Genomic DNA, 23,029 nt, shown 5'->3' on the forward strand with positions numbered 1-23,029 from the left:
CTCACAACAACCTATTACTTAATGTAAAATAGCTTGTTACAACACAGACATGGCCAAGAACTGGATTCAAGTAGAAGGTATCAGAGACAAAGAATTAAGCTAAAATGATTTCTTTCCATACCTCAGAGCATAGGGTCTGGTCTAGCTTTTTTTTCTGAGAGCTTCCAATCAGGAAGTTGTCATACCAAAAAACCATTTAAATATAAAGCCTCCATTCAATATAGATTTAATCTAATTACAACATGTGTAATATGCTCTTATGACTCCACTCACAATACAGAGAAGTGATTCAATTGCTCCTATATATTATTTTTTACTTAACATCAGGTATACCTAATTTTGCAAAACTGAATTTATTTTCATAAAATAAAACCAGGCTTTAATATATATATATATATATATATATATATATATATATATATATATATATATATATATATATATATATATATATATATGTATAAGTGAAAAGAGTCTCTCGTCCGTGTGTTGTTGGTTAGGCTCATAGAGATGCACTTATCACCTTTGAGCTGCTGAAGGAGGCTGTCCATTAGGGTCATAAACTTTAAAGCAGGAAAAAACAGCAGATTAACCTACTCAAAACAGCTAGAAATCAACTATATTCATAAATTAGACTTTATTAGAAACTGAACTGTTGAACTGCTGAACTGAACATCAAGCCATTTTTTGAGCTATAGATTTCCCTCCAAGTCAGTATTTCCAGTTCAGAAGCTTGAAAATAGCTGCTGGCCACTACTGGAGACAAGTTCTGCCAGTGTTTGTAAAACATTCTGATTAGTCACCTTATCTCTAATTGCTAATATCCTGGATTATTTTCCATTTACTGTTACTTTATCGGCACTTGTTCCTAATCTAAAAATGCATGTTGTAATTAATCTGAACACTTACTTGAACTGTCACAGTGTTGACTCTCAAGGGTCATTTCCTGATTTCAGTCTAATCACCCTCTTTAGGTTATAGGTTCCTCAAAATAGTGAGACGATTGGTATTTATAGCCCTGGTCGACAATAACACTGACCCACACTACCCCTTTCCTGATACACAAAAGGCAGCAAGACGACAGAAAAGCCTGAGTCATGATGAATCTGGAGATTTTTTTTTTTTTTTTTTTTTCAGTTTTCAAAGAAGAGGAAATCATGCTATAGGAATGGTTGTAATCACCAGTGATACCATGACTATCCCACATACAAATGATGAAAAGAAGATAAACAATTATGACTGGGCACAAAAAATACTGATATTGATAGTAGATTAATCTCAGGGATGATGTAGCCTGGAACATAGCAAGGAGCGGCTGTACAAGTTCATAAAGACAGACAACGGTTCAAAGGCTCAACCACAGAAAAAAAACATTGCCAGACTGAGCATGAGTACCAAGTCATGGCTTCATCAGTCAGGTATGGTCAGCGATATGTTGCCTCCTTCATGGGCTGTTCCAGCACCGGTAGTGATTAAAGCTCGTAGTATTGTCTGATTACCTGGGCTGAAAAGAATGGGTCACAAACCAGTGTGCAGCAGACACCAGTCTAAGATGACACATTATCGGCCAGTGCTGGGTTGCGTCTCTAGGACAATAGCACAATGCTAAGCTTACGGCTGCACAACCAACAAGTGCAAGCGTGTACTTTCCACTCACTCTGCTCACTGACTGCTGCTTGTTTACTCGTACTCCATCACCAGAATTCAATGACAAATACATCACTTTCAGTCAGCAATGGCTGTACCCACAGGCTCTGCCCATGCGCGTAATTCAGGTAATAAAAAGGTCCAATGTGGTGCATTTATGATAATTTTTTTTTTTTTTTTTTTTACTGAATTTGTGCCTCCCTTGCTTATGAGTGATGCACAGAGCACAATTAATGTCGTAAGCATGACTCGTACTGGTTCATTTGAACAACTTAAGGGCTAAAATAGGGTCTAAGCCTTACAACTCACAGTACCTCACAGGATATACTCCCTTCACTGGGAAGACACCAAAAAAAACCCTGAGGTGTTTTTTTAGAGGAATACTTCACCAAGAAGTAGAGAGTTACAGTCAGCTTTTTCAACAGGTACAACTCCAGGAGCAAACACATACATGCCGTTTGTCTGCAGAATTTATGTGAACTGAAAAATCATTACAATTCCTGCAAATGGGGGTATTCCAGTGGCCTTTTTTTTTTTTTCAAGAATCTGTGTTTTTAGTAACAAGAGCTGAAGCAAAGAGGCGCGCCCAACCCCCTAATCACACAGTCTAGTCATTCAAACCAGTCTGACATGCAGCACCGTGGAGACCCAAGCACCAGCACCACTACTGGTGAAATATGCTCCTTCAACTGTTGCACAGCTCCCACATGCACTCTGGTGACCCAGTAAGGGGGGGGCTGCATATGCTTAAGTGTGCAAAAGAAGATGGCTATTATGTCACCTCTGGAGTGTGGGGAGACTGTGTGTTTACAAATGAATCACTGGCTTTCAAATTGATGAAGTGCTCCAGGTGTCAAAAAAACTTGTTGAGGTCATTTTCTATATTATACAGTTACATGCATTACCTCTAATAGAGCCGAAATGATTAATCAACTTGAATCGAGCTTTGTTTCCTTAATTGTGCTGCCATGAAACATTGGTTCTGCTGTTGTGTTTCACATGGATGCTTATTGTGACGCACATGACGCCAGGACCAACACAAACAACATGGTGCTCAGCTTAGAACAGACTAGGACAAAAAGGCAGAAAATGTCTATTTGGTCACTTTTCTTCCTTGTAAACATCACTCAGTCCTTTAAACTTTTAAGCTTTCATACAAACATTTAAAATAATTTTTTTTAAGTTAGCTTAGTTAGATCTTAAGTTGTAAGTTGTACGCAAAGGTGTTGAAGACTGCAGTGCACATGTTGCTTGTAGATATAATTTGACTTGTTTAAATATAAATATATCTATTTTTATATATACACTTTTTATTTTATAGCATTGTTATTGTTGTTGATAACTGTATATAGATATTTTTTATATATCCTTTTACTTTTATACTTTTTGTGGTTGTTGTTTCAGCTGATTCTGGAATAAAGAACAAGTTATTTGTCATTTTCAGACATGTCTTTTCCACATTTTTTCCTTATTCAAATAATCATTTAATCAAATTGAAAAGAAAAAAAAAATCAGTAGATTAAGTGATAACAAAAAAGAATCGATAGCTGCACCTCCAATCTCTAGAGTAAATTTCACAGTTTTAAGTAACTCATCAGTTCACAGGCCTGGAGACTGAGAAGGCTGTCTATACCTGCCAGAGTCACTGTGTAGAGTAGTAACAGAGTTATAAGTAGATAGACATAAGTAAGCTTCAGAGGTGGCAGGCTTCGATTAACTCTGGTTGGCCACGTCACTGTGGAAAGTACTTAATATAAAGGATTTCACATTTCACACTTTGGCCCCAAATTGCTATTCATTTATCTAAACAAAACAAAAAAAAAGTAATTTAGGCAAGTTAGTGGGGCTGCAAAGTATATTGAAAATTTATCTTTATTGCGATACTAACACTTGCTATAGACAAATGTAGCCTACATTTTATGTGCCGTGCATTCACACTCTGAATGTCAACAGATTTGGCCAATCAGAAGTAAGGGTATAAGAAAATATTGTTTCTGTGATATATCGTGATATTTTCTAAAAAGCAATGTATCAATATTTTTTATATTTGTTAAAATGCAGACATGACAGAGGTTCATTTTTGTTTTTCACTTAAACCTCTGACAGCTAGGTGGTAGCGCTTATGTAGTCATTTGAAGTGAAGGGAAGAATGAGATTTTGTGAGATTTCTGTGGTATGATGAGCTTATTGTATATCATATGAACAACTTGTTGTATACTCATGAACAACAGACAATACATTATTGAACAAGAAAAGTACTCAGAGAGCGCAGATCCCCCCCCCCCCATCACCACCAAAATTTAATAATTTCTTCCTTGTACCAGTACCAACATTTCCTGAAAATTTCATGAAAATCCGTCCATAACTTTTTGAGTTATCCTGCTTACAAACAAACAAACATGCAAACAAACACACGAAGCAAAGCGATCACAATACCTCCTGGCAGAGGTAAAAACAGACCACAGCTGTGAACATTACAGAACTAACACAGTTTAATAAGTTAAGTTCAAACCCTTTTTCAGCTGCTAAAGCGCATCAGAAAAGCAGTTTGTGATCGCCAAAAAAAAAAAAGTCACCAGCTCAGGAATTTGCATTGTACAGTAGGTTGCACATCTTGGATTTGTTTGGACCAGGAAAATACGCGGTGGTTACGTCATGACTTACCATCGGCATTAAAAGCATGGTGTTTTAGGTGTGGAAAGAGTCGTCATAAAGGCTGAAGGTAGTGAGTCAAGTGAAGCAAACAAGACCCCATTCTGTAACACCTTCTTGGCTCAACAAATTAGTGGTTAGAAAAAACCTTACCAGTTTAACTGGAGACACTGCAGTTAGAGTTGCATGATTATGTTTAAATTTATTATAAATCTTATAAGTTGTTCTCAGGCTTTTATTTATTTCAATTTAATTAAGTTTACAGTAGCAGAAAATGTTTTAAGGGGGCAAGGTGATTTATGGCCAGCATTGCAGGTGCAGCTGCATTTTACCCCCAAAAATAATGCTGGAATGGAAACAATGCATTTTTTACTGATCTTCATCAGTCTATGTTGGCAGCAAGTAGAGTGAAGAAAAACATTCAATATTTACATATCGTAAGTAATATCATTATCACAATATTCAATAATGTTATTGCATGTTTTCCTAATATCGTGCAGCCCTACAAGTTAATTTTCATTCATTAAGATGACTTCTCATAAGCTACCCAAGGCAAAGATCTTTTTGCTGTTCCCCTATATCAATGACATTGGTCAGTATGCATTGATACTTGAAAATTGAGTTTCAGTAACAAAGGCTATAATATAAATATAAATGTGGCTTCAGTGACATTAATCAGACTGGGACGAATGCATAGACAATGACAGTTTAACTCCAGATAGAATCACACTTGCACAGCTTGTTCTGTCCAGCACCCCCATGATACTCTTGGTAACAAAGATTCTGCCAAAACCCACACATGCACAGGCTCTAGGCTTTCAAATTTCACAACAGGAAGCTCAGTAATGTCCTTATGTCAGTTACACAGTGACAGTCTGGCTCTGACACATCATGCCTTTGTTCTAAAACTACACGTCAGCTAGCCTATTAGTTTCATTAAATTCAAATTAAATCAACAAGCTTTACTACCATGACAATATACATGTAGAGTACAACAAAAGACAAGGAAACTATATGTTTTAATACTACTAATTCACACCAGTTACAATAATACTGAATATCCATTTAGAAACACTGAACCCTTTAGCAGATAATAGATTTAATCACTTGCATAAAAGGTATTTGGATCCTTTACTTAAGTAAAAGTTCCACTGTGGAGATCTACAAACCCTCCATTACAAGTACAATACCAACATTAAAAAATTCCTACTGAAGTAAAAGTAGGCTACATAAGTATTAGTAGCAAAATGTAAATGACACAAGTTTCGAAGTACATGTAAGATTATTATCAGTGACGCTTTTGTGTTAACTGTTGGTTTTTAGAATTCACAGTGATTTTGGTTAAATATTGTATTATTTGAACGTGGAAGAAGATTAGAGGGAATGGTGCAGAGAAGATTTAAAGTTTGTTATTTTACCAATTGCACAAAACCTTTGTCTTGAAAAGTAGGCTAACTTGAGTTGTCAGACAAATGCACGTAAAAAGCACAATATCCAAAACTCAGATATAGGTGATTTGAAATACGAATAAGCAATTGAATAGCAATACAGTAAAATACATGTGTTAAGTACAGTCTTGAAAAAATGTACTTGTCACTTTCCTTGTTTCATTTCATTCATTCTCTATGGCTTCACACATATCTGTATTCTACTAAGATTGATGCAAGTTATGCAAGTCACAAAGTTTGTAGACAGAAAATGACATGTGACAAATAGGTGCTTTATGTCCTCTTTAGCTATATGGTTTGTCATGTGCCATATAAAGGAAACAGCATCCATTTTGCACCCATAGTACCAGCTAAGGTCACATGTCTGCAGTCCTTAACATCAGCTTCATGCCTGCCGCAGAAAGCAGTGATAAGTGATCAGTAAACGGCTTAAACACAAACAGGCATTGGACAAACTAACTATCAGACACAATGTCAGTTTCAAGACACGACCGCGATGTTAATAAATACAACGCTAACTGTTCACACCACCGGTATTACGTCTGCTCAAACTGTGGGACACTTTTGCTATGACACAGGGGCGTGTCAGCCTGCGTACCCACACACAATCACACAACACACGACAAAGACAGCTCCACGCGTGGGATTATAACAACTACATACCTATCAAAACCTCGATCTTGGCAAAACTCCTACAAAAATAACAGCAAAGACGGGCAACTGTGGGTTGTGCTGTTAGCCATGGTGCTAACTTTCTAGGCCCAATCTGGATTTACCACGTGGTTTCTCCTGCTATTGGCGCGATGCACACCCCAGGCAGCTACCGGCTTCATGCCAGCCACACCTCACCCGATATTGACTGTGACAGCTATGTATTTTATGACATCCAAAATAATACCACAGCGAGGCTTGGAGGAATCAGCAGCGAAAACAAACGTAACGGTTGTAGACTCAATGAATGGGAATATTAGATAGCTGTCAGGCTACAGATGCGGCTAATGGTTAGCTTATGTATCCGAATTCAGCATTTCAACATGCTACGTATTCAGTAGATTACAACGACTGATTGCGTTAGCCAGCTGAATACATCAGCGGTGCTGTCAGCCGTGTCGTGACAAAGATGTAGTTACTGTCAGTAGTCAAAGTGAGTCAGACACCTCCACCTTTCATTTCGCAGCCGAAGTACCTCTACCTGAACGACAGCATCAGCAGCACCATGTCAGCATCAATTTGATGCAAAGGATGCGGCTTGTTGAACTATTTCCATATAACACAAATCCTACTGTACAGCGACATGTCAACCACTGATAAAGATGTTAGTTTTAAAGGTTCAACTCAGCTGCCTGTCAATTCAGCCCCTGACACTGGCAGTAAATGTCATCCATGTCCAACTACCACACAGATACAAGCATCTTGTATGACCAAGTATGATCCTGCTTATGGTAAGACAGGGGACTGACAGGGGGGACTGTACACCTTTACTTTACATACTTTACCGCCTATAACGCAAAAGGTTTCAGATTGCTTGGCCATCACCATCACATGGCTTCAGGTATCAAGTTATCAGTATGCAAGTTATTTACAATATCAGCTGTCAACGACTACCCAAACCCAGCTGGTAAATTGTTTCTGCTTTGGGGCTGGTAACACGGTCTGACATAACCAACATGATTTAACCTAACCCTAACCTACTACTGCCCATCTGGTCTACAGTGTAGCTAGTAGCAATGGTGACATTGCTAGTAGCATAAATTATGTTACCGGCGAAAACAACAACATAGTGATGCAAGAGTCCACTTATCGCTTGCCACATACACTAGGTTATACATAGTACTATATATTTCTGAGCGTCACATTACTGGTGGATCATCTGGACTGAGTGTCGTAGCGTTAGCTTGTTAGCTAGACTAGCTAGAGTGAAGAAAGAACACCCACGTCGTCTTAGCATGAAATGCTAGCAACTAGCTAGCTGGCTAATCCCTGAAAACACAGCAGGAACACCAGTCAGTCTAAACCAGTGAAGAAAGTGCCCACAGCTGGGTCATTATCGAGACCAAAATGTGACACAAATATTAGTGTCTTTCCAGAGCTTATACAGAATAGTGGCTTGACACAAAACTGAAAACATAAACATTTCAAAGAAGAAATTAGCTCAGGACCGTGGTGTTACCTTTCTCTCCTTGAGTCCGCAGAGCCGGACGGACGGAAAATCTTCCCGGAAGCCGGTAGCGAGGTAATTCCGGCAAAATCCCATCACGTGAAACTTTCCCAGCGATCATGGTGTGTAGGCTGGTATGCGCTCACTGCTTGTAAACACTATGCATTGATTCGTGTTACGCTTTGACTATGACTAAGAACAATTTATTCATATTTTATTGAGTAACACCTTCGTGAACTATGAATTTGGAAATGTTATTTATATATTCAAAAATAACTGTCCCCTTTAAAGTCAAAAAACATTTTTTTAAACTATGTAAACTGTAAAAATATCCAAACACAAATTATATCATGTAAAATATATTAAAATATCGTGCCACATAAAACTAATACCGGATACAGTGTTCTCTTATTTTGTATTAAAATCTCATTGACATCCTTTGGCTGTCTTAAACTCTCTATAGAAAGACACAAAATAAGGTCCACTATCTTTTTTCAATCTTTTTATTCTTCCAGTTCAAGTTACTGGTGTTTCCTAAATTTTCATGGTGTACTGTAAAATAATATGATACAAATTGATTAAAAATATAATACAGTGTATATCATTAAGAGTATGTGACCATTTTGGGAATAAATTTCTCATTAAAAATTTTGCTGGCATTACCATAAGCGACATTAATTCATGCATCAAGATGACAGGCTTCTAGCTTTATTCCCTGGATATTTGTTTTGTATTTCTATATGAGGTTTATTTCACTTACTTTAATTAAGTAAAGTTGAACAGCCTCTGAACTCAAGAATGTCATTAGTGGTTAGGTAGAAATGGACTGGTGGACACCATCTTGAGACAATTACTAAGAAACCACACTTTTCAGTAGTTAAAAAAATGTGTACTTGCAGAAAAAAGGCATAGACCTGTATACATATGACTTTCCTCTTTTAACAGTTGCACTTATCTACAAGGGATACAACCAAAGACCTTAGTACAACTGTCTTCTAATGACTAAACAGCTCTGTGAGTGAAGTATAACCCAGTTTTATAACTATTTAGCACTCAATGACCAACATAAAACAAAGCAATCCCATTTCCACCATGTGGAACAATGTTTTTTTATTTTTGATTCAACCTTTTACAGTACTGTAACAAAAAAGAAAAATAACAGAAAACGTGATGAAGAATACATACTTTTAAATCCTCTAGTTACAAAAGATGACTGTAGATGCAAGTATTAGGAGAGAACATCAGAAGTACTGAGTGGACTGAGCAGTTGTTATTCATCTACTGATGACGGAAACATACAGGAGGGGGTTCTTTCCCACTTCTGAACTGGTTCCAGGTCAGTCAAACAGCTGGCTGAGTGCATGTGGGAGATATGGATCAAAATTAGAGCAATGAGGAAACCATCTATATTGAGTGAATGAGGTCCCAGGTTTACCCTCTAGGTGCCATATCAGTCCAATTATCTGGACCCCAACCATTCATTTTTAATGACTGCTGGAGGTGGGCCACAGACAACCGAGCAACGCCACAATGAGGAGGGAGGAAGGATAGGCCTGCTTTGCTCTATTCAGCCACGCAATAAACAATCAAATATAATAACTGCAAAGAGCCATGGAGGACTACCCCTCCAAACACAAGGAGAGACAAGTGAAAACCGGGAGATGTGTAGAGGGGGGTCTAGGTTTCATAGTTTGGGTTCTTGCGAAGAATAACAAAGCCTTCCAGGATGGGGGTGACAGGGAGATACTCCTCTGTGGCGAGCTCTGCCCTTTCTCCATGAGCCAGCAACACTGGCGTGGTGTGGGTCTGGAAACCTGTGATGGCCTTTGGTTTACCCGCTTGGCCCACCACATCCACTGCCTGTAAAAAGAACACACAAACATACAAGAGTTTAATAATTCCACCTATTATGTACCATGTACATTTTATTCCTCTTTATTTCATTTCTTTATTAAAATAACCACCCTTATTTAGGTATATACCATATTCCTTATAATAACATATTCTTTTTTTATTAAATTAAGAAAATATCTGCACATCAGGGGAGACACATGGAGTCTATCCATGTTATCCAATTTCATTGTAAAAATTCAATAGTACAAGGAACACTAAAGTTAGCAGAGGAAATGGTGCCACTCATGGGTGATGAAATCAGACTATTACATTGAGAAAATTAATGATTTCTCTAAATTTAAGCATCATTGGAAATATCTGATATGCATTTTCTTGGTTTCTATACTTGCATTTATTACATAGGCTTAGTCATTTGTACACATTTTAATATGTAAAAATTAATTTTACTATTATTTCATAAAATTCTATCTAAAAATTTTACCAGCCCAGTTTTACTCTGCTTTACCTGTCCAACTCTGACAGATACTGGCAGCGGTCGGAGCTCCTCATCGAAAGTAACAAGCATACGTGGCTGCATGGCTGCTACTAGGCCGTAGAGAATGTAGTGAGATTTCCCCAGGATTACTGCAATGCACACAGTGAACACCAGAGGGGGAACATTAACAAAGGGAACTCTATCTTGAAAGCAAACATCAAATCACTGTATGGGAGTGGAAACAGAAGATTGCAGAAACAAGCAGGAGGACAATGAACTGACTGTTTTTGACGTCAAGGAAGGACACAAGGACAGTGAGCAGTCCAGCCACGGCGACCTGACTCATGAGCTGCCTGTCGCTGTGGTAGGGACAGAGTGTCAGTGTGCCTTTGCCCAGGTGAGTCAGACCCTGCAGAGGCACAAGTAGCACAAAGTCAACATGCATAGATACCAATACATTATTTGTGTCTAGTACAGTGTGCTTTTGTATCAAAACCCACCTGAGCCAGTCGGACCATGAAGAGATTGTTGGGGTCTTTGGCATGATACTGAGCCAGTTGCCGCAGCATGGCAGCCAAGCGGGCATTATTTGTGCCTAAAAAAAATAAATAAAGGAGGAATATAGGAAATAAAGGAGAGACTGTTGAATGTGACATGGACACCAAGTCCAGAGGCACTATTATAGAAAAATAAGTAATGTGCATTCCTGAAAATGGAAATGAAATGTAAGAGTGTTAGAGTATATTAGGCCAGTGTGGTACATACAATGTGGGACATAAATTTACAGCTTTTTTAAATACTCCTCTTGGTTTGTTTGAAATATTTAACATGAATATTAATATTTAATTCCTTTATAAATGCACTGTATATTATCCTTTGTAGAGGACAAGAGTTTAACAGATGTGCTTGATAAAAATCAATCGATTGATCAATCAATCAGTCAATCAATCAGTCTAGTGCCAAGGACATTCAGTTAAAAAAATGTATCTGAAATAAACTGTTGCATCATGGTGTTTCCAATCAAGTCAATTATTAAAGGCAAAAAAGCCTGAACTTTTACTTGTGGTTTTAGGTCTCAGGAGGATATATTTTATATTGATTTTGCTGAGAACTGGACTTACCACTGCCCACCATGCCCATGGCAAAAATAGAGTTGTGAGAAACCTCAGGATCAGCATCATGGGAAAACTTGCTGAGGGTGTCCAAGATGTTCAGTCGGGGGTTGGACACTGAAATCAGGGCCAGTGCTAGTGGTACTGCTCGCCTCAGGGTGGGCTCACCATAACGTAGCTAAACAGATACATACAGAAATTCAGAAAGGAGTTCAAGACAGGGAACGTAAAAAAAAAAAGCCAAACGTGGCTCCAGTTATTTTGATAGCCTGCTTCCGTGGTTTATCCTAGTATACACAACTGACACATAAGAAAGTAACAACTTAATCTGATTCAATTACAGCTTCACAATTAGTTAGAACAGAATTGTAATATAAGGAATGATTACAACAGTGCAAAAACATATGTCTACTAGGGATGCAACGCTACAGGTATCCCACGGTTCGGTCCATACCTCGGTTTTTGGGCCACGGTTTCAGTTTGGTTTCGGTATGTGTTTTGTGCATAAAGAGAGCAATATTTTTTCTCCTAAATAACACATTCTGTACTGAACAATATAACCCTTTCTTATTCTGTGACTACTTGTATACAGTAGTATAAAACAGGCACATGCACACATAGGGCCCAAAGGGAGCTGTTTTAAATAAATAAATTCCTGTTCTGCATAGGGATGTAAAAGAAAACAGTGATATAAAAATGCCACAGTTATCTACAGTACACATTTCCTTGTTATAGCATGTCACGGTATTGTATGTGTGCCAGAGTCCTGCACCGGGTCAGGTACCCACACATACTTAAAAGTGAGTTACTGTGTACACAATGTGTTTAATCACAGGTCAGGTTGGGTTATGGGTGTAATGTACGTAGGTATGGGCGGGTATGGGTTTGGAGAAGTGGTGGATCTGTGCAGGACTCTGATGTGTGTTGAGTCTAAAGTTGCTTGTCTGTCCACTGTCTCTCACTGATGGGTGGGGCTTCCCTGCGCTGCATGCTCACATGCATGTCGAGAGTGCGCTGCATGCTCACATGCATGTCGAGAGAGTGCGCTGCATGCTCACATGCATGTCGAGAGAGCGAGAGAGAGAGCGAGAGAGAGAGCGAGAGAGAGAGAGACTTGTGGGGGCGAGCTTTTGCCTTTTGCCACCAACACAAAATCAATTATAAAACCAAAAACCCACAGTCAATAAGGTTGGATTGTCCCGCGCAGGGCGGACCGAACAGTACACGGTTTTCCCAAGTACCATTGCATCCTTAATGGATACAGGTGTATCAAAACTACAAATTATGTAGTATTATGTAGAACAGGATGAAATAAAAGGAAGATGGTGAGGTTTCAAAATATAGCATGAAGACCATGATAAGTCAAAACTAACAGCCAAAAGAAGATCTACATCATTAGAAAAAAAATGACATGTAGATTCAAAGATTAAGAAAGTATTCTGTGAAATCAAGTCAGTGGTGCTACTGACCAGATGTCCAAATGTTCGTAGAGCCATCTCAGATCCAATCTCCTCTCCCATGGCAATGAGGGCAATACCAAGAACAGCTACACCCTGAAAGGAAAACACAGGAATCAATTGCTTTTTCCACATTCCTCAAACCTAAATATAATATTTACGATAAAACAAGTAAAAAAGTAAGTGGAGTTCACTAATACCCCGCCACACAACACTTTGCATCTCCTGCTCACTGATACCCCGCCTAGTGAGGGATTAATCTTGAATTTTAAATGAAAGATAATTGAAACCTAGATTCAACTAAATTACTGTCCTTTTTGGGTAGGTCAGTCAAACCCAGACAAACATTATTCTGTCCAGGTCATAACTGTCAATCTGATCACACTTTACTTGCTGAATTAGGTGAATAGTCTTTGAAAAATCAGTTGGACAAATCAGTTAAAATTTTCAAAAATCTGAAAAAAGTTAGTAAGTAAAAAACTGAAATTGAACAACTAAATCAGGTGAATAGTCAAGAAATCGGTTGAACGAAAATTTCTGAACAGAAGAGACAGACAAAAGGCAGTCCTGGTATAACTATACTGTATATAATATACTATAATATACAATACTATATAAGAACTGGATGCATGGACAGAATCATGGACAAAAGTTAGTGTATACCTGGTGGGAGCCCATGTCAGCAGGAGTCTCCTTTTTGTCTTTGTCCTTCTTATCCTTCTTGTCCTTATCCTCATCTTTGTCTTTATCCTTGGCTTCATAATGCTCACTGCAGATATGAAGCAGTTGCTGCACCTTGAGCACATTACCGGAACCTGCAGTGGAGGAGAATAATTATTGATGGGGCAGCAGCAAACACTATTTATAGAAGATGAAAAACAGCTCTTTGAGACTAACCTGCATATGCACAGATATCCACTAGTGTGTTTGCAAAGCTGCGGAAAGGTTCAGGCACAACTTGTAGAGCTGCCAAGGTTGTTTCAATTGCCTCCCCTTTACCTACGGACAGTGAAGAACCCAAGTGAGTTCTCTCTCATGAAAGCAAAGGAACTATGGCATAGGAATGCACTTATAACTACAAACAGTTACATATGATGTGGTGTGATACTGGAGTGCTAACATTTTTTATGTCAGTTTGTTTCATCATTTGGACAACACTGCATTCCCACACAACATGACTAGAGGCAGGTTATTTACAGTAAGGCAACTCAAACAAACATGGAAAAATCAGAATGTGACTGAGTAATTCTGAACAAAAGAAGCCCAAAACAAAACCAAGACAAACCAACTGAGGAGCTCATAGTTTAAGGAGTGATATTTTGCTTTTTTAAATGGAATTAAGGATTTTGAAACATTTCCTTGTGGTCTACATAAACTGTAAATGCTATGTTTGGGTCTGAATTCTTCATTAATTAAACTCCACAGGCCCATCTTCAAACCTATTTCTGAGTAATGACTAGGGATACAACGGTACTTGGGAAAACCATGTACCATTCGGCCCACCCTGCACGGGACAATCCACCCTTATGGACCGTAGAATCTAGGTTTTGCTATTGATTTTGCGTTGGCACTTTATATACTGTTCTTCAGGCCACTGTGTGTGTGCAGGGCTCAAAATTAACTTTTTGACCTAGGAGCACTGTGCTCCTAACCCTAAAAAGTTAGGAGCACAGGCTAAAATCTAGGCGCACCACTATTATATAAAAAATTTGGAGAACAAGCAAAACTCTTGGCCATACCAAGTAATATTCCTATATGTATTTAAGCAATGTTAACAACCTAGAATAAAGTATTTGAATAGAGTATGAAAGAAAAAGCTTACATTGACACAGGTGCAAAACAATTGTCAATGTGTGGTATATACTTTAGTTGGTTCTTGGAGAAAAAAGACGAATCACACCATTATTTGCAACAACCAACTTTTTTATTTCATGGCCTAAAGGCCCTTAGGGGCCGTTTACACGGCGTCGGCTTCAGTCGACTCCAGGAAGATTTCATCGCGGATTAGCCTTCTGTTAACATGGAAACGGTGCCTAGAGTGCCTGAATTCGGAAACTTTTGATACCAGGGTCTAGGGTGGAACGTTATCGATACGCTCCGCATTCCAGCTCCGTGTTAACGTGAGTTGGAGCGTTCCGGGGTAAAATATGACGTCACCGCATGCGCGCGCAGCCAAGAACCGCCAGTTAACCCACTCCAGGCCAGTTGGTGGCGGTAATGCGCCTCCAAGCTGGTTTGCCAGCCTCTATGACACAATAAAGCTGCAGAAAAAGAAGGAACAACCACAACAACAATGGCCGGTTTCAGAACAACATACGTGCTGCTAACTGTGCTCAGCTCGTCTGTCCAGACAAAGAAGTCCTGCGTCTTTGTACGACCACTCGCCATTGTTGTTTGTAAATAGTGTTGTCCGCCTCCTCTTCTTCTTCTCCTCATTTAAAGGCTGTCTAAACCGGAAATTGTTTGTGCGCAGGTGCCTGTTTTACCGCCACTGTTTCACTACAGCTCTACATCGCCAGCTACTGGTCTGGCATGGCCACTACAGCGTATTCAGCCGTCCTCGCGGACTCATGTTAACGCAGATCGTTATCATAGCGGCGGCGTCTTAACGCGGAATGATTTTATAACGCAAAGGAGAAATCTTTGCGTAGTGTTGCCGTGTAAACGTACCCTAGTCACTGTGGTCTACACCACGCCTGAAGTCAGGAGATTGTTTCAAACATCGGTGGAGTTATTTGATCCCTTTGTTTATGCCACCTGCGCACGCGAGGGGCGGGGACTAGATTTTCCGCTTCAGTCAGCGGGGCGTAAAGCTTGTTTATTTTCAGCTGACGAGTTACTTCTGCAGCCATTATTCTAGGCGCACGTATTAATTTTCGCTCATTTTTTTATTGGCGCACCGTGCGATCGTAATCTCAAAAACAGTCGCACTACCGAAATTCTCAGGCGCATGCGACCGTAATTCAGTCGCAGTCACGAGCCCTGGTGTGCCTGTTTGTCTCTCTGGACATGCATGTGAGGGTGCAGCATAGGGAAGCCCCGCTCCTCAGCGAGAAATAGCACAGAGTTAAGAGGTGTCTGCCTGCAAACTCGCACCCGCCCGTATCCGCATACATTAGACCCACAACCCGACCCATGATAAATCACATTGTCTATAGAGTAACTCACTTTTAAGCGCTTTATTTTTGACTAAAACGCACACCATCAAGAAATCTCTAATATGTGCTGCTCAATGCCACCTGTTGCCAGATGTAAACAGAGGTGAAGCTCACTTCACAATAAAACAAACTGGCTGTGGATCAACCATGGTCAAATTAGATGATCAGCATCAAATGTCATGACAATTATTTTCAACCACGAATCTTCTTTTATTTCTTTTATTTTTTAATTTCCTTGGCTGCTACCGCCCGCTTTTCATTTAATTCTACCCGTGCCTGCGATCCGGTGTACCCGACCCGGTGCAGGACAAACACACAAATGCTGTGACACGCTATTACAAGGAAATACATTCGGTAGATGACTGTGGCATTTTTATACCACCGTTTTCCTTTACATCCGTATGCAGAACAGGAATTTATTTATTTAAAAAAGCTCCCTTTGGGCCCTATGTGTGCACGTGCCTGTTTTATACTACTGAATACAAGTAATTAAGGAATAAGAAAGGGTTATATTGTTCAGTACAGAAAGTGTTATTTAATTCAGTACAGTGACATAATTTGTTCCTACTCTGAAATTCAGTTTTTGCTGACAAGCAAATAAAAATATAACTTTGGGAGAAAACTGTTCTCTTTACGCACAAAACACGTACCGAAACTGAACCGAAACCGTGGCTCAAGAACTGAGGTACGGACTGAACTGTGAGATACCTGTACCGTTGCATCCCTAGTAATGACACGAGAAAGGTCGTTTTGAGCACTGGTCCTTAAAATGCAAATGACTCACTTCACACCCTACCCCCTCCAGGTTGTTGACCATGCCTCTCTGTCCCATTCAGCCACTTGTATTAGTTAATAAAACCAACAACTGAACATTTTAAGTAATCAGCTCAAAGTCTGGACATATTTTCAGTATGGACTACAACTGCTGCTGCTGACAAACAATTATGGCATACTTGGAGAAATGTTCGTCAGATGTCTTGACCTTATATGGGCAAATATTGTGATGTAACTAGTTATAAAATGTAACAAATTAAAAAGGAATTGAAACGGTTTATAGACATTCACTCGATTTTTGCCAAAATGAAAATAAAGTTAGCTTTGCAGCACCTGGGGGGGGTTCAAATTCAAACTTTTTTAACTATTAGGGTCCAAATATACAAATAAATGAACCAAAGACTAATAAAAGTGGGTTCAGTAAAATATGACCCTTTTAAAAATGGAAGCTTAATCAGTTACATAGTTTTTGATCTAGTTATTGTTACCATATTTATGTTGTAGCTTACCCAAGTGATTGAGTCCTAAACCCAGAGGCAGCCAGCGAGCGTATGTGTCCTTCAGCTCTTGTTCGTTCTTCTCCATGATGGTTTGAACAATGGTGGAGGTCACGTCACCATTACAAGAGCCAACTGCGATCATACCACATGCAAGCGCCGTCACTCCAACCACCTGAGGATTTAACACATGCATGATTGTCAAGTACAGATCGTAACTAGACTACTGAAAAGCATTCTGAGCTTGAAACAGATCCATACCTCCATACTGGATTTGGAGTCTCCCATGACAGGGAGAAGCAGAGAAAGTACATCTTCTCTGTTGGAGCCAGCATAAGCCAAACCCAGACTGAAATATGATGAAAAATGTTTAAGTATTATAAAAGAGGCTTTTATTAAAAAAAACAAAAAAAACAAAAGGTGAGACATCACTAATTATTGGGCATCCTCATCCTCACCCAAAGATGGCTCCTATCCTCATGATGTTGCTGTTGTGAAGGACATAGTCTGAAAGCAGGGCAAGGGCTGGGTCGCACTCATTCCTCACACCTGAGTTTACAATGCCACAGGCCAGGAGGGCCCCAGACTAAAGACAGAGGGATATTTTAGTAGTTAGAAATCAAAGTATCAAGGGTTATTCAGTGAATAAAAATTACAAATCACTGAGTCACTGCATTTACTGTTCAACAGATTCTAAAAGAAGTACACCACCTGCTGTGGTTTTCTGTAGCCTAAGCAGCTGGTAACAAAGTATTTACTAAGATACTAAATAGCAGAGGTGCATGATTATGACAGATAGAGCACACTATATTTTTAATATTTGCCTTTAAAACCATGTGATGCACTATCAGTGCATCTCTGTGAAAAAGTAGGCTTACCTTGATGTAGTCCTCAGAGGAATACAGGTATTTATCAATCTGGGTCAAACCACCATCCACATCCCAAAGCAGGATCATACCCAGTGAAGCTGCAGCGCTCAACATGCCTGAAGACATTTAGATCATTTTTAGTAATGCAGCACTTCTTCAGTATGCTCCCCAAACCAACACTGATCCACGAGAAGCACAGCTACAGATGCAACAAATTATTAGAACCAGTGCATATGCTTCTAAGTACCATGGTCCTTATTCTTGTACAACCACTTGTTGCCATCATCTGTGAGTAGCTTGTCCTGTCCAAAGGCTGCGTTGACAAAGCCGTTGACAAATGACGAGGCCAAGTTCATTCGAGCTGAGTCCACCTGGGAGCCGCTACCTCCAAACCCTGTCACATGAACCATAGAAGATATTCATCCAACTTGACAAAAATAACCCACTTACAAAAATGAAACTTAATAGCAGCTAAAGTGTTAAACTCTTATATCATACACCATGACCCAACTCGTGTTATAGCATGTACATTTAAATATGACTTTGCAAAAATAGTGTAGATTCTTCCAGTAAAACCTTCAGAGGTCTACCCACTGTTATTTTCCAGGTGTGTTTTATAGATGTCATCTGGGACTTTGGGTTCCATGATGTCCAACTGTGAAAAACAGAATGAGTGCGTTATTAATAAAGGTGAAATGTGTTGAGTCACAGTGTGAAAATGAAGCCATTTTAAAGTGGTGAACTGAATTTATTATCTTCCATCTTCTGTGAATCACACACCATTATTCTTTCGGTGCCAGTGCTCCATTTACCAAACTGAAAAAAAGGTAATTTTCTTTCCCCGATTTCCAGTCAGGAAATCATTTTGAGGTATTCATTCACCTGCAGCCATTATCTAAGCTTCTTCTCCGCACACTATTAACTGACAAATGCAAACTATAAGATCACCCTAAAACTATTCTGTTAGTTTTAAAGGAATTAGTTCATTATAAAGTGGAAAGGATTATTTTATTTACATTCTAATCCTTGCCTGCAGTCGCTTAGCCCTTGTTATCTTTAGAAAAATATCTGTTACTCCAGCTTACATTGGCCATTTCTTCACAGTTTTCACAGTAAAAGTGGGCTGATGAGTTATTATGTGACAGCTTTGTGACTCATGCCCAATAAATCTATGCTTAATACTTCTGTTTTGACAATGTGGCATTGACTTGCTGGAGCAAGATTGTTTCTTAGGCCTTAAACATAAAGTATTAGATCAAACCAATTTAAATTGTTTATATTGTTGATGTTCATTTCCTCTAGCACCATTTCAGATCCTTCACTTTTTTTTTGCTCATTTACCTCTCTGGCCAGAGCCAAGAAGTTGCTATTGAGCTGCACGTTGGACATGATCTCTGTTAGGTCCTCATAGTCCTCCACATCCTCATTAAGCTCCAGGAACATGCCATGGCGACCCAGCATGAAGGCCATCTGCTTCTGAATAACACTGCAGCACAAAATAGTGGAAGCTTTACCACAGATGAGGGAAATCTACTACAAAACTCTAAATTATCGTCACAAAAACACATCACTGAGATTTGCACAGTTCATTTTTATCATCACAATCCCGCGGTCATCCACTCTAACAGTATAATAACCTCTAGGTAAAGTGATTTTACAGTCCTTACATGTCTTTGCAGGATGTGAAGATGTTCTCTACGAGCTCCACGTCATTGAGCATCAGGGCCAGTCGAAGGGCCTCTGGATAACGATTGAACTTCTTAAAGATGTTCAAGGCACATCTCAGCAGTGCTGAGTTTTCAGGCTCAGGAACATAACTCACACAGCTAGAAAAGAAAGACACAGACCATGCGGATATCTTTCAGGGTCAAATACACTGTCAAGTCCAGTTTTTGGACACACATGTCAATGGTACTTTCTAGTATAAGCTGGACATACCTGGTGAGATAAAGGCAGACCTTTCCGTAGGCATTTTCATCAATATAGTCCTCCAGCATATCCAGCCTCTCAATCTCCATCAGCAGGTCACACGCCTCGTGTTCGGCATTGTGCGCCATATTGTAGGGCACAATCTCCTTCACCAGTTTCAGCAGTGTCTCCTGCTGGGTCTTATCATTTTCTTCCACCTCCTGCCACTCTTTAGCCACCTCACCTGCCAGGTGCCTGAAAGATGACAGAAAGAAAGAAATCAAAACTAAGCAGAGATTCTCATTGCTAATTAAAGGACCATTTCCAAATATGTCAATGTTTTCTTGGATGCCCTCCCAAGTGAGAATGATTTCCCAAAGTAAGTGTTTTTACTCATAAGACAAAAACTGTATCTCCACTTTGCATAGTGACAATGCGTAGAGAAACTTAATTTAGTGTAATTTTTTACATATTACAATTAATTCACATTCAAATGCTTTATATGTATTCCATAACTGAAGTTAAATTGGTATTAAGTTATAAACTGGTATATTTCAAATTCAAAAATAAATAACAAGCAGCGACTATTTTTCTATTACATTCTTTAATAGGGACAGAGCATGTTAAAGGTGCTGGAGACTTTCGTGACCAATTTTTCATCAAATCTGTAAAACCTCAGTCATAGCCTAAGTATCATGAATCTGCAAGTCAGCTGGAACAGACACGATCGGAAACAGCAGGAACTCCCTTCCTTCTATGCATATTCCTCCAGCTGTTTCCGTGTGTTTGTTTCATCCATATAATATATGGTTGCGCTGCCGCTGTCACTGTCAGGTGGCTGCATGAACCTCCGTTTCCCACAATGCACGTCACGACAAAATTCTGAAGATGCCTGAGTTACCTCCCGGGTCGGTTTGTAAACACATGGTTTGTTTATAGTAGATGGCACCTCGAAATTGTTCACCGTAATGGAAGAGATTCAGGTGAATAATCACAGAAAGACTTACAGATTCGTGATACTTGGGCTATGACTGAGGTTTTACAGATTTAATGAAAAATTGGTCACGAAAGTCTCCAGCACCTTTAATGAACAATAATATAAACAATTACAAAATACATAACCATAAAGATAACCAATTACAGTAACAATGCTACTTTCAGTCAATTTTTCTTTTAATCTTATGGCAGATACTAGTGTCAGAATTTCTTACCTTACATATTCATGTCCCCAGGAGGCCAACTCTTCCTGAGAGCCCAAAAGACGGTACTTAAGACACTCCCTTTCACCACTCATGGTCATAGCGAGCACTGACACCACATCAGCACAGAATCGCTGTAAACACAAAGAGCTTAATCATAATGTGTTGAAATCTGAAGTCAAATATTTTCACTGATTTAATGGTTTATTCGTGTACAAATTTTGATTGCTGTTGTTTTTTTATTACTTTAACATTACAATTTTGTAAAAGTTATAAACATAATTACAAATATATAGCACAATATTTACCACTGTACCATTTTAAACCAGCCATTATATTTTATTATCAGCTGTGGCATAGTCACGCCAGAAGGGCTATAACTTCTAATATGAGGACAAGAGTGAACGCATCAATTACAACAACACATGACTAACATATGGATTGACAGAAACAATTCTGTCTAGTTAAAGCTTCAATTTCATTATGAGGGCTGATCACTTAATTTTACTGCACCTTTTTTCATACTGTGGCTCAGTGTTAAAATGTGTCAATATGCGAATTTCACACAACAGAACCTTACCTTGTTTTCTCCTGCAGCCATGCCATCATAGATTTCTTTGAGTTTGCCATAGTGTGGGCGCAGGAATTTCAAAGGCTTGGGTACTGAGGTCATGGAAGTGGTGGAGGAGCGGATTTGTCTGCGCAGTTCTTCTAATGCAGGACGGTACAGTGCTGTGTTCTTATCCTGTCAATTTAGAGGAAAACAGAATCAGAATTGTCCATTTTGGGCTGATATATAGGCGCAGACAGAATGATAAGACCTGTGTGTCTTTCTACACATAATAGTTTAATACTCACGCTCAATCTCTCCACCATCATCTCCAAATCTTCTTGCAGCTGCTTATCTTCCTCTGACTAAAAAGTAATGTACAATGTTTATATTAGTAGAGTCACGCTAATCTTTTGCAGCCCAACCAAGTTTTAAATCTACATGTCATAATTTACTTATTTCATAATTTCATAATTGTCTCTGATGGTTTTGTATCTGCCATATTGATGATGAGATATTAGCCACTACCCAAGTGCCAGCTAGCCAAGCTAAAACTTTTGCCATGCATAAGTGTTGTACTCAAAATATATTACAAAATAAATCGGTGTTTTTGTGCGATGACACTTAAAACTACTAGTAAGTTAGCTGCTGTGTCATACACAACATAACATGCTAACCCTGACTACTTGCTAACAACGCTAGCGTTGGATGTGACTAAAGTAAATGCAGATACCACCTAGCAAGCTAACGTTAGCTTACCGGTTTTGTTAGGCTAAGCTAATAGTAGCCAACCGCAGTTTGTGTGAAGGATTTTGAAGAAACATGAAACATTAAGAGATCGCAAGAGAGATGCTTCGTATCATCAGTAGTTACAAAATGTAAAAAAAAAGTATATTAAATGACGATCTAGAGCGGCATTGACTTTGGCCTACTCAGCCATGTTGTCAAAGCGGCAGTGACTAAGGCAAAATACCAGACTAGGTCCTCCAACGTTACTTAGGGTACATTTGAATGAGCAAAACATCCAATTTTACCAGTTCTTGCTCTTCTTTCTTTTCCTTGTCCTTCCCCGAGGGCTGCTGCCCCTTCTCTTTGTCCTTGTCTTTTTCATCAGTCTTTTCGGGCAGCTTATTCTCTTTTTTGTTTTTTGCCTCCTCCATACTTGCGGCTCTATGAAGTATTAGCTAGCAAACGGAACTGAGAGCTACCGACAGCGGACTGCTTCCTCTCTGTTACGGAGTTGTTGTTGTGCTTTGTCTTTACTGCCCCTG

At 39.2% G+C, this 23,029-nt stretch overlaps 2 protein-coding genes across 3 annotated transcripts in view; both read right to left on the reverse strand.

The window, feature by feature from the left end:
• The window catches only part of eif4g1b (eukaryotic translation initiation factor 4 gamma, 1b), a 43,382-nt gene extending 35,417 nt beyond the window's left edge, over positions 1–7,965 (reverse strand). For both annotated transcript variants that reach the window (XM_030152805.1, XM_030152804.1), the window contains exon 1: positions 7,918–7,965. The gene's annotated coding sequence lies outside the window, so the exon portion shown is untranslated. The remainder of the gene's footprint in view (positions 1–7,917) is intronic.
• A 1,022-nt stretch (positions 7,966–8,987) lies between these two features.
• psmd2 (proteasome 26S subunit ubiquitin receptor, non-ATPase 2) lies at positions 8,988–22,918 on the reverse strand. The gene is made up of 21 exons (XM_030152807.1): positions 22,793–22,918; positions 22,067–22,123; positions 21,789–21,953; positions 21,221–21,342; positions 20,040–20,264; positions 19,769–19,927; positions 19,443–19,587; positions 18,696–18,756; positions 18,349–18,495; positions 18,111–18,217; positions 17,691–17,818; positions 17,494–17,581; positions 17,245–17,407; positions 13,701–13,802; positions 13,467–13,618; positions 12,816–12,899; positions 11,356–11,524; positions 10,735–10,829; positions 10,517–10,643; positions 10,265–10,383; positions 8,988–9,765 (listed from the first exon to the last, which is right to left on the reverse strand). The coding sequence occupies exons 1-21, from the start codon at positions 22,916–22,918 to the stop codon at positions 9,583–9,585; spliced, it is 2,724 nt and encodes a 907-aa protein (XP_030008667.1). The 3' UTR covers positions 8,988–9,582.
• Between the last annotated feature and the right edge of the window lie 111 nt (positions 22,919–23,029).

Source organism: Sphaeramia orbicularis, chromosome 13, assembly GCF_902148855.1.
Source record: "Sphaeramia orbicularis chromosome 13, fSphaOr1.1, whole genome shotgun sequence".
In the NCBI taxonomy this organism is placed as follows: domain Eukaryota; kingdom Metazoa; phylum Chordata; class Actinopteri; order Kurtiformes; family Apogonidae; genus Sphaeramia; species Sphaeramia orbicularis.

Excerpts from the sequence above, each read along its gene's own strand:
- psmd2 (XM_030152807.1), bottom strand. The coding sequence starts at position 22,918 with ATGGAGGAGGCAAAAAACAAAAAAGAGAATAAGCTGCCCGAAAAGACT. Across the intron at positions 19,588-19,768 it reads TTCACATCCTGCAAAGACAT|TGTTATTCAGAAGCAGATGG; the intron begins GTAAGGACTGTA and ends TTTGTGCTGCAG. Across the intron at positions 10,830-11,355 it reads CATGGGCATGGTGGGCAGTG|GCACAAATAATGCCCGCTTG; the intron begins GTAAGTCCAGTT and ends TATTTTTTTTAG.